The 12276-nt window shown below is 48.5% G+C and overlaps 1 protein-coding gene across 5 annotated transcripts in view; it reads right to left on the bottom strand.

Annotated features, from left to right (window-relative positions):
• Positions 1–12276, bottom strand: part of DAAM1 (dishevelled associated activator of morphogenesis 1) — a 96658-nt gene that overhangs the window by 55902 nt on the left and 28480 nt on the right. For 3 of the 5 annotated variants that reach the window (XM_030482614.1, XM_030482612.1, XM_030482616.1), the window contains exon 3: positions 1770–1993. In XM_030482614.1, the coding sequence (XP_030338474.1) occupies positions 1770–1952 (183 nt within the window). In that variant the 5' untranslated portion in view covers positions 1953–1993. Of the gene's footprint in view, positions 1–1769; positions 1994–10206; positions 10392–12276 lie in introns of all 5 variants that reach the window. The other 2 variants (XM_030482613.1, XM_030482615.1) reach the window with 1 other exon arrangement.

Genomic DNA, 12276 nt, shown 5'->3' with positions numbered 1-12276 from the left:
ACAGGCCGGGTGGCATCAGGCTCCCACAGGCATAAAAATGAGCCCAGCATCTCCAAGTGCTTTCTCTGTCTCTCTTCCAAATGTTACACAGTGGGTTTATACAGAAACAGTGGGACACTTTCCAAACCATTTAACTAATGCTGAAATTTAATACCTGACACCAACAGGTTACTGGGAGCAAGAAGGAGCTGTTGTAATGGAAGGGGGGGGTGGGGGTGGGTTTGCAACTTCGCTTCCCTGAATGGGAATCTGCCTTCTTGTATCCACAGGGCAGAGGTTGGCTTCCCCCTCCCTCCCACTCGGCACTGGCTCAAGGTTGAGATCTGATGGGGTTTTTGGGAGCCTGGGGGGGTTGCAGCTGCTTGCACAGCAGCACGGCGGGCACCTGCTATCCCCCTCCCTGTATAACACCAGTCCCCAGGGAGCCAACATGGCTCCTGCTGCCAACATGCCCTGGTGCAGCAGCTGCCTCTAAGTCTTATTCTCACCCTTGGCTGGGCAAAAACCCCTAAAATCTTGGCAGCATGATGGAGCACGCCCTGGGCCTGAATGGTCCCTGTGAGCTCTGCTGGGCTTCTGCCCCGGTGCACACACAGTGGTTCCCTGTGGCGCAGCCTCTGTACAAAGCACCTGGCTGAATTTTGGGGAGACGCTTTGAAAATGCTGGGCTGAAATGAGGTGCCGTAGGCTTGGTGGGGCTCTAGCACGTGAGCCTCCGTGGATGCCTCTTTCAGCCTGGCTGGTGACACCAAACTGCAGCACAACATGCCCTTATGCTGCCTTTGGCTAGGGCATGGGGAGAGTTTTCCATGGGAAAGAATTTCCCCAGGAAAATCTGATTTGGCCAAGTTATCAGTGGAGAAAAATGTAGAACAGAGGCAGTCACTCCACCTGAACAAACCAAACCTGGCCGGTGGCGTTTTGCAGGACTGCTGTAAGAAGAGTCCTGCTGCAGGGACACCTAATCCACACCACGCTGCATCAGGTGTTCCAGTCTACCGGATGCCTCATTCGCCCATGGAGAAGAACGCCCGGGCAAAATTGGCTCTCGAAATACAACTTGGAGCTCTCCTCTTCCAAGTGGCCTGACTCACCAAACCCATGCTGCCTGGTATCTAATGGAACATGCTATATATACCATGAGGTGTGACCAACCAGCATCACGACTCGCAGCTCCCCTTACATATTAAAGCTCCATAGAGAAACCTCATTTCACTGCTGAATCAGCTCAAACTGGAGCACTCTGGGTCCATCCAACAAACCACACCAAAATGTTTTTGCTTAGAGGAGATAAAAGCGCTTTTTTGGCTTTCTTCTTTTTAATCCAAGTTTTCAGAGTTTTGGTACCAAGGGATAAAGAAATGATATCCGGACTCTCCAAGTCTTGTTTTAGCCCAAACCCAAGGATATCTGTGAAGCAGAGTGCCTAGCAAGTAAAATCACTTTATCCCTATAGGGGACAACCTGCTTTACTGGCTTGGACACCTCTGCACTACCGCAGAGGTGCACAAAGCCAGACCAGCCTCCAGCCCTTCCTCTACGAAGTCAAGGCTTTCTAATGAGAAAGAGAAACCATCTCAAACTGGCAGGACTTCAGGGACAAGCAGAGATCAAGGTGCAAGATCAGTGCAGAATCACTCCCAGTCTTAGCCCCTGATGCTCCCTTCACACCAAAGCTTGCTTGAAAACTCAAAACTAAGCCTGAGGAAACTAGGAAGAAAGGAAAAAAAGGGGGGAAGATGTGGTAAAACAAAAAGCATCCTACTTACCACCAGCTCGGTGAACATGACATCCAGCTCTTCCACCGGTGGCATGGGCAGTGTGGGCTCCATGGTCTGCAGGGCAAAGCTGCTGTCATTGCGCAGCCGGTATGTGATCTCCGGGTGGTCGCTGCTGCGAAAGCAGCAGAAGATGAAGGAGATCCCCCGACCGCTCCTCTTCCTTGGGGCCATGGCCAAAATCCTCTGCGTCCCTCCCTCCTGGGCACTAGATCCTGAGGGGAAAAGAAAAGAGGAGGCTCGAGCAGCCGCCCCGCAGTGCTGTGCTCCCATCCTGCGGAGGGGAGGAGGAATCAAAGTCACCCACGTGCTTGGCGTGGATGGGAAGAACGGAGACACGTTTACATGCCAAATATTTCTCCTCATATTTGACTTCACAGTCCTGGCAACCTTGATGACCATGTGAATTAAAAAAAATGCATTGGCTTTGCCTTGTGCCAAAGCCAGCAGCAGCAGGGGAACGTGCTGCCATCCCCATGGGGAGAGGGGTCCTGGTCCCCATCACTGCTGCATGTCCCAGCAAATGCTTGCCGACATCCCTGTGCTGTGGCAGCCAAGCCAGCCCTCGTCCCAAGTCTGGCCAGGGGTGCAGCAAATTCGGGAGGCTGCTGCCAGGAACGGCTGGATGTGCTTGGAGCCAGCAGGTGCATGGTCCCCAGCATGGGTGACTTGGTGCTTGAAAACCTCATATGGTTTAGGATGCCCAAGCCACAAATGGCAGCAGAGCTGAGAAAATATCCTACATTCTCCCCCTAGCTCTTAAACATGTCCCTAAACATCCAACAACTGCCTATGGGCAGCTCTTTTTCATGGAAAGTTTTAGCTGGCTTTAATTAGATAAACCCTACTTAGAATTCCGGTAAATATTTACAGGATGCAATTTCAACTGATAAAAATCACACGGTGCCAGTACCTCAGACGTTCCTATGCAGTGCTTATGCCAGGCACCACTCACACCAGTGGTCACTTAGGTTTTTCTGATTTCTAAAACTCAGGTTGGAAGCAAAGCTCAGGGCAGGAGACGTGTCTTACCCAACCAATAATGGCAAAGACCAGGCAAATACTGCCCCAAAATTGGGAATGTCAAGTCAACAATACAAGAAGAGGGTCACCTTTGAGGAATGAAGATGACAGAGAAACACCCTAATGAGAAAAATCAACCAAAAAAGCAAGAAAAAACCAAACCCAAAAGTCTAAATATTTGTCTTATAAAGCCACACACCCACAATTTTATCTCTCCAAAACAAGACACTGAGATGTTAAGAGACAGGACAAACAGCTAAGGTTAATGCAGAAAGTTGATACATGGATGACTCAGATTTATTAACAAAGCTATAAGAGACTTAGGAAAAAGGTCAGCATTTGGAGAGAAGTGTCTGATCTCCCTGGAGCCAGCCATTACCCTCCAACTAAGGATTTATACACACAAATAGCCAGCTGCTGTGGCCCATGGTGACCCAGTACTGGAGACAGGCTGTGGGCAGACCCAGGGTTGGACCCTGCACCACCATTTGCATGCATGGCAAATGCCGTCCTCCCAAAACAGGGACCTTGCAGAAAACTTTGGCTCTACCCACATTACTTTAACAGATCATCTGACTCTTGAAATCATCTTTGACGGCATGTTTTTAGCACATGGCATAATCATCTGCTGAACCATGAATGACTGGAAACAGCTACTGGGCCTTCATGCAGGATAATCCCAGGCTGTGCAACTGCTCTGTGCCCAGTCTGGAAGGGCCCCCTTCCTGAAGAGCCCCAAATCTCATTTCACATTTAGCATCTTGGAAATAGAAAAATGTAGCTGCTGGAGGAATTTCAGCTGCCATGAAAGCTCTCTCATCACAGCTCCCCAGCAGCCAGCACCACAGCAAATCCATTAACAGCCTGCTGGCATCCCTTCAGTGTTAGGAGGGTTTAGGGACCCGCTGGGGATTTTCTTTCCTAAAGAAGAGAGGGAAACAAAGGTATACAGACCTCCGTTCCCTCTAACATGGAGGAAAACATTGCAGGCTTGGGTTTTAAAGAGCCATGAGGAGCAGGACACAGAGCTGCTGGTGGCTGCAAGGTGCTTTGTGTCTGGTGCGGGAGCTTGGTCCTGACTTGCACATCCTTAGCTGTGCAAAGTTTAGTTGCTTGGTCATTCCCAGCCCACGCATACAGCCACGTCATGCACAGAGCAGGGCCTTATCCTGCTCCTGCAGCTGGTCCGGAGCAAACAGACCCATTCTCCTCTTTTACACGTCATTTCCCATCCCCTTTTCGACATCACAACCTGCTGCTACATACCGGCTCTGACTTGAGCTTGCAAAAGTGTGCAGAAAGCTTTTCTCAGAACGCCACCTGCTATTCAGAAATACACACTCCAGACAACGCTTTACAAGGAGTTTGAGTGACAGACTAAAAGGTAAGATTTTATTTTAGATTTTAAAGCAGACAGTCATGTAGCAACAAAGACAAGGTATTTTTAAGCTGCTTCCAGCTCTGGAGCTATTGAGGTTCCTCATTTTCATCTATAAACAATTAAAAAAAAGAAAACAAAACAAAACAAACTACTCTACAGTGTAGGCTGAGTGGGCTGTAGGTTATTGGCAACCAACTAAAAAAAGGTTAGAGAGAGAATGTCAGCTACCGGGCAAATAGCGTTAAACCTTCAGAAGGCTGATTAATATTCATTGACATGATGGATCAAAATCAAACCATGGGTCCCCGGCAGGTCGTCGGGAGCTGTCGACGGTGCAGATTGCATCGTCAGAACAAGTCCAGCCTTCTCCTCTCCCTCAAATCCTACAGAAATCGGTTATTCAAGGAGAAGAAATAGCCCCTGGCAACCTGGAGGCCTGCAGTAAGGAGAGCAGAAGGGACCAGCTCCACGCAGCATCATATGTCAGGTGTCCTGCTCCTGCCTCCCATTTATACCTTTGAGTGCTAATTAGATCAATAAATTTAAGCCAGATTGTGATCTAATGGTGCCTTCTGGACTTTAGTATTGAGCGAGCCAGAATAAATTAAGTTTAATTGCCCCTGTATGTACAGAGCTAGAGAAAATAGTATGGGAAGGGTCATTGAGGAAACTTCTAGCCAAAGCCCAGCTCTCAAGGCAGGACCGACGGGCCTGAATCATTCCCAAACAACTTTGTTTTCACAGAAGCAAGGGTGGAAATGTGTGACAGGCTCAGCCTGGAAGCCCAGGGAGAAGAGGATGAGCATTCGACCAGGACTGACTAGGGTTGCCACACAGGACAGAGGCCATGGGCTCCAGCTCAGCAATGCTTGAGAGACAAGTTTTGTTTTTCCCCAGCCTTAAAAAAAAGCATCAAGCCTACATTGCCCTGAGCAGTGCTTAAATGAAATCAGTCATTAGGAGAAAATTGGACCCCAGTGCCACTTCCGCCTTTGCTTTAAGGAAAGGAGAGCAGCACTTACTGCTTGCATATTCAACAGCCTCCTCCGCAAGCTAAATTAGCCCGCGTGGAGCAACATGCTGCCAAAGCCTGTCTGTGACCGATGCCCCAACAAGCTGGTTTAAAGCCAGCACCGGCATTGCAGCATTGCGGTCTGCAGCCTAAAAATACCCAGCAAGCGTACAAACACATGCAAAGGAGCATGCATGCTCCCCCTCACACCTGCCTCCAAACCCGCCCAGAAGCTAGGAGCTAAATCCTCAAATATGAATATTAAGAGTGCTGTTTTTCTGGCTGCTCTCTCATCCCCTCCCGAAACAAGGATGCAAAATCCTGAGTGAGCTCTTTCTCAATGGGGAGCTTTATTTCAGTGCATTGCACAAGGAGAAAATATTTCTGTGCACGTGCAGTAATGCTCACCGACGTCTCTGCCAAGCCCTGACCAACTCAAGCATCTTGAACCACACCAAGCTTTGCTTTCCTCCACCCCGCAGAGTTTCGGTACAGCCTGGGATGCTGCCAGTGGACGGAAGTGTTCTGACTCTCTTCCATGGCTGCAAAGTGACCTCCTTGGCTGGTGGTGGTTGGAAGGCGAGCGGCCTCAGCAGGCAGTTTTGGAACCCACGAAGAGCTAGAGCTAGGTGGCCTGGACCACTTTCTACAGCACATAGAAGGCAGAAATTGGACATCCCACACATGCACACTACGCTTGTTCCATCCCACCACGGAGCAATGGTGCATTCTCCCTCAGTGCTTCTCCCCACGCACATAACATCCAACTCAGGACACAGTGCTGGAGTGCATGTCGAACCTACTAAATACGTTGCATCATTTTTCAAACAAACAATTCTAGATTATTTTCACCCTACTGTAAGTCACGTTCAGACCTCCACAGCAATAAAAACTAGACACTCCCACAGCATTTTTCAGACCAACTGTATGTTTGAGGCATCCCCTGAGAAGCATCAAACCCTTCCCTGGGGATGTTTTGATTTCTCACCTTATGGACCCAAGACAGCCAGCAACCTCCCTGGCTCTGCTCACTAATCTGACCTCTTCTCAGGTTTGGTCCTGATCGCGAGCCCTCCGAAACGTGTGCGCAGTGCTCTGCCCGCAAGCAGCAGTGTTTGGGCTCACCCCTCTCAAGAGCAACAAGTGCCGTTCTGTTTCATTTTGCACCAAAGCCAGTGCAAAGAAACACCTTTTAATGAGAGGGATCCAAGCACTATTTAATTTTAAAAATACAAGCTTTGAAACTGAGCCTTTGTGTGGATGAAAAGCTCAGAAATAGGATTTCTTTTCCTCCAGCAAAGAAGCGCGGAGGACCTGAGCCCATCACCAGCACCTCCAGCATGGCTCCCACACTTAGCATGGTGCCAGCATCCCCAGCATGGCTGTCCCTGTTTAAAGCAACCAGGATGATTTTTTGGCCACAAGCTTCCACGCCAATTTCCAAAAAACCCTTCTCCAGCATAAAGCTGTTTTCAGGCACAGGCTACGCAGGAGGGGAACGTTTGCGTTTAGTGGAAATCCGTGCATATTGGCGGGGCAGGGAAAAAGCCCAAAACATTCTGCTAAAAGGCATGTGACAATTGCTTTTTCCCCCTCCATCCATCTGTGACAAGCAGCCAGGAAAGGGGATGGGGACAGGACGCTTCCCATGATGGTGCAGGAAAGCCAGCTGCCAGGAAAAGCCTGACTCACCACTAAATCACAAAAGCCATAATTCTCAGTGTAAGCAAATCTCAGAGACTTGGGTTTCATGTATTTATAAATACCTCTGCCAAATCCTGAATTACGCCCGATCCTCATTCCACTTCCCAGAAGTCCTGTTATACTCTTTGAACCCAACAAAGATTGTTTTGCATTCCCAAACCTTGCTTGGGCTGCCTCCCACCCGAAGGCCACCAGCATATCACCCCTGATGCCGGGAGGAGCTGGCTGCAGTCACAGGCTCATGGCTTGCTCCCTGAAAACCCCATCTGCCAATGTTGTAAAAAACTCAACACTCACCCAAAATGTGTTGCCTCCTCTTTGTTTTCTTCCTTTTTATTGTGGCACTTGTCACAACCTGAAGCATACATCTGGACCTGCTGTCTCACAAGAAAACATTTTGCTCTGCTCAAGGGCAGATAAGCTTCAGGGGCTTGATGGTGAAATTCAGGGTGCAGCAAGAAAAAATCAAACCAGTTTATTTTTAGAGCCAGTAAACACTTGTATGCTCACCAGTGAGGAAAAAAAAAGTAGTTTCACAAATTTGTAACACACCAGGAAAAGCCCTCCTTTTTGCATACATCTACACCAATCAGACGAAGTGCCAGGAGATACATTTTTGTGTGTGTCTGCATGGGGCTCCCATCTGGAGGTGTTGATGATGCTACTCACGGAAGAGAGCAGTGTGGTGGAGGTTGACGCAAGAATATCAACAGCCCAGCTTGCAAGTAGTTTCTCCAGGGCACAAGTGAGCTCCCCAATGCAGGAAGCACACGTGCTGTTGACTCTGAAATCCAGTTTTCGAGGGGAAGAGTGTGGTGCACAGCAGGGTGAGATGCGATCTGTCTTAACTCTCTCCAACTGAAATTGATTCTCGGAGCAGCGCCGCTTAATTTGGCAAGCCAGCAAAAATCCAGCAGAGGAGGGTTGCTGGTGTGTTGCAGGGCCACGTCTGCCCTAGGGCATAGAGATAAGCCCGGGTCCAAGGAGAAGATGCTGAGGGCTTGCAGCATCCATCATCCCCACTGGGAGCTGCTCTGGGGATTCCCACACAGCCTTTTACACCCATGTGGTTGCAGAGACCAGCACAGCTCAGCACACAGATGAATCTGACCAGAGAAGATGCTGGTGGAGGATTAAAAAGCAAACCTTGCTCAGTCTCCCAGTTAGCCAGACAGTAACACCAACGGAGGTCACAAGTTCTCCACTAAAAGGGTAAACTTAATCGGTGATGAGCTGAGTGCAGGCACCAGATCTTCTAAACCACTACAGACAGCTTCTTACAGGAGCTTCAGCAGATCAGCTCGGGCAAATGCCATTTATTTCAGGAACAAGGACAAGTGTGGAACCACAGAAAAGACCCAGTTTGAGAACCTATATAAATATATATATATATTTCTTAATACTCACTAGGGTCCTGAACAACCCAATTCTACAAACGCACACGTGCCTTTTTTTCCAGCAGCCAGGTGGATTTGTGGTCCGTCTTTTGCAGAAGCAAACCAAGAAGTGGGCTGGTTTGGCAGTGGGAGGAAGAAAGAGTTTCCAAGTCACATATTGCTCCCTTAAATGCCCTGAATAATTCACACCCTGAAACCCAGGCACAACACTTGTCAGAGATGTGTTAAGCCAAAGAGACATCCCAGGAAGGCAGAGGGAGGCGAAGGTGGCTGAAGGCTCTCCAGGAAGGATGCTGGAGCATTCCCCTGCCCTAGACAGGCTTCAGAAGTCAGCACAGAAAACCCCAGCTTCCTGCTAAAAGGAAAGGCAGTGCGGGGGGCCGTCCCTGCTGGTGCTCCCTTCACCCCACTCTTGTTTTGGGGAGGCAGCTGCTGGCTCCCAATACATTGTGGTGGGGCTCAAAGAGGCAGAGACAGGCGTTTCAGAGCTGAGGTCAAGCACAGGGAGGGATTAGCACCAACACGGGGCTCTCCTGAAAACTTACAGCCTTGCAGACAAGACCCCCATGAAAGCTGTCCTTTGCTATTTGAACCTGGTCTCTTAGGGGGCCTTTGAGCGTGCCCAGGCTGGGTGATGCCAAGTCTTGGCCAGGCAGTCCTCAAGGCTGAAAAAGGTCAAGAGAGAGTTGCAAGACCTCCTGGGCAGCTCAGGGGGCTCCTACAGCACCACTGAGCATCCCGAGGCAAGCATCCTGCTCGAGTCCAGCTTTATTCTCATCGCCCAGCACAAGCACAAGACAATATCCAGCCCCACTCCACTTCCATTGCTTGTTTTGGCCCCAGCAGGAGGAAAATGCTCACACAAGGCACGAAATACCTCCAGGAGGCTGATAACACTGACCTGTGAAGCCCACCCCACCACATCTTACATATAATTAGGCAGGAAAAGCAGCTTTGGTGATCGGAAACATCCCAAGATGTCAAGCACTGGGACCACCTCCCACCCTATCCGCTGAAAGGAGATCTCCCCTCTCAGTATTTCCCTCTCCAGCTGAAATGATGTGGACTTAAGTCGCTGCATTTCCAAGATCACTTCCAGCTCCAGAGATCGCTCCCAGCTCTGACTACTCCCTTGACAATGCAAATTTTGTCAATAAAAGCTCAACAACCTGGCAAGCAGGGAGAGAAGAGCGGTATTCCCCACTGGAAGAGGATATTTGTTTGCCAATTAGCCTTTTCCTGAAGAACAATAGCTCAATAAAAACCTTCTTTTATTTTAATTTCCCCATTTTTCCTCCCACCCCCTCCCCCCAGCCTCAAGTCCTGCTCCTCCAATGAATATTTGGGCTGTGACTTTGATTTATCGTATGCAGAGCCTCACTGCTGAGCTTTCCATTTCACTACTCCCTATTTCAGCAGTAATCCCCAGGGTGAGACAAGCTCTTCAAGTGTAAAACCAAGGGGGAAGGCAGGCAGGTTTTTCCTCTCGTAAAACCTCTTAATTTGGCTTCACAAACTGGAGTTCCCAAGTTGCTCAGCAGCAGATGCTTCCAGTCCATCAGCACACTCGCGTCTGCCGTGGGGCCACCACCACAGCAAGGCAACGAGAAGCTACCGGCTGACTCCCAATGGGCTAGTTTTGGGTTGTGCTTGGAGATTTTTAGGATTATCCATGCTTAAGGTGAGGCTACTGGAACCACTGATGTTCATGCAGCTTGTGGTCTGTGGCAAGCTGGGTTTTTTCTCTTTCAAAATGAAAACTGGGTGGAGGCTGCTGTAAATAGGAGTCATTCCTAACAGGGACCCTGACAGGTAGATGTCATTAAACTTCAGGATATCATTAAACTTGTAGTCCACAAATGCCCAAAGCAAACACACACATCTGTCAGATCTCTCAGCTCACCTACTCACCTGCAATGCTGATTCCCTGTAAAGATTTTTATATCCTGATGTTAATCCAGAGTGATTTCTTCCTCTAAAGTATGAACCTGGGGTTGAGAAACCCTTGGTAAATATGTCTGATGGCAGAAATGGCCTGCTGGTCACTTTCCTTCCAGTACAACACTAATACCTCCCCATGCTTCAGCAGATGAGCACTGAAAAACAATACATATGAGCTCGTATCAGTAACAACATGATCCCAACAGCTCCGAAGTGATGCCTGCTCCCACCCAGTCTGGGAAAAAGCAGCAATTTTTATCACATTACACTAAAAGACTGTTTGCATTTAAACATGACAAAGAGAAGCAGGTGAGCACAGCAAGTGAGATTAATCAGAAGGCTTGCTTACATTTCAGCTACATATTATACATGCATTGCATATATTATACATATATTACTTATGTTATTGCTAGATAAAAGCTACACAATGCTGCTTATGGCTAGAGACCTCCCCTGACCAGGACTGAGCTGCACCAGCCTGTGCCACAGAGGAACGAGACTCAGGTTTTCCAGAAATGCTCAAACCCACCACCTGCAACTCAGAGGGCCCAGCTTAATGGAGCTGAATTTTAATTGTCTAACTATCCTGCCTCCCACTGATGGCAGGGAGCAAGGAAGGGCTCGCTCCGGAGTCAGCCAACCCATCGCTGCCAGGATGGACCAAAGGTAGGTCCCAAGGGGACGCATTTAAAAATCAATAGAGAGTATCTTAATGCTTAATCCAGGAAAGCATCAGCAGCATCAATACAAACCAAATTTAAACACACTGAGTACATGCACAGGGTTTTTATTTTTTCTTATGTACACTGATTCAACTAAATCTGTTTTCCCCAGACACTTTGAAGTCTAAACAGGGCATCTGTAACATCCCTAATGCTTCATGCATCCTGCCTGCCTCCATCTCTATATGCTGCTAAAAAATGAGCCTCTCCATCCCCCTGCAGTAAATGTTCCGGTGAGGAAACCCCGCCTTGAAGGTGCAACATGGCAGTGACAGTGGCTACCTCCCAACCAGGGCTACATACACAAGTGGATTTCTCTTCTTTGCAAGTTTTCATACTGCACCTGCTGCAAATTACAATATAAGCTTCCCATCCCTGTAGATATTTATACAATGATCTCCCTTTTCATAAAAACAAAAAACCCACAAAAAACCCAAACAAATAAAAAAACAAAAAACAAAAAACCAAAACAGCCTCACAATTGCAAAGAACTACTTGAAAAAGTGACCCAAGGGGATCCTGAGCAGCTCAGACACCCTGAAAGAAGTTAACTGTGTTTTAATTTTTTAATTTAATCCCACCTACTGCAGGAGGGTAGTCTGGGTGTTCATATATTTGGGGCTACTCACACTCTATATGCACCCACAAGCACAGACATACCTTCCTAGCAGCAACCACAGGCACAACACAGGCTCAGAAAGCCACAATGTCACCTGTTGCTCTTGGGGTACAGCACTGCGCTCTTCCCTCTTCAATCTGCCAGCTCCCTTCTGCACACCCACTGCTATCTCTGCAGAGATGTTCAACGCCATCACTTCAATCAGCTTCCTGAGTCTTTGAACCAGTCCTCGATGCTCCTGGCCCTTTCCAAGCTGTGCTGGTTTTGGCTGTGGTAATTTTCTTCATACTAGTTAGTATGGGGCTATGGTTTGGATTCGCGCTGGAAACAGTGTTGACAACACAGGGATGTTTTCGTTATTGCTGAGTGGTGGTAGGGCCTTGCAGAGGTCTTTACGCCTGCCACCTGTGCAAGGACTCACCATATGCTGGTGATCAGCACCTTTGTGACATTCCTTCAAAGCGCAGCTCCTTTCCTGGCTTCAGGGCAAAGTATTTGACTGACATCAGGTCTACCCAGCTCTCCAGTGAGTGCTTCCCCAACACTCAAAACCACACCCCTATTCCTTTAGCATCTTGGAAGCTGAAACACCTCTACCAGCAGAAGTACCGATAGGAGCCACTCACAGTTGCAGCTTTCCATTAACAAGCTCACCAGATCTTTCAACACAGCCTATACAGGGCCACTGATAATGACACG

This window comes from Strigops habroptila, chromosome 4 (assembly GCF_004027225.2).
Source record: "Strigops habroptila isolate Jane chromosome 4, bStrHab1.2.pri, whole genome shotgun sequence".
In the NCBI taxonomy this organism is placed as follows: Eukaryota; Metazoa; Chordata; class Aves; order Psittaciformes; family Psittacidae; genus Strigops; species Strigops habroptila.
Note: the sequence above shows the minus strand (reverse complement) of the source record. Positions and strands in the feature narration are given on the sequence as shown.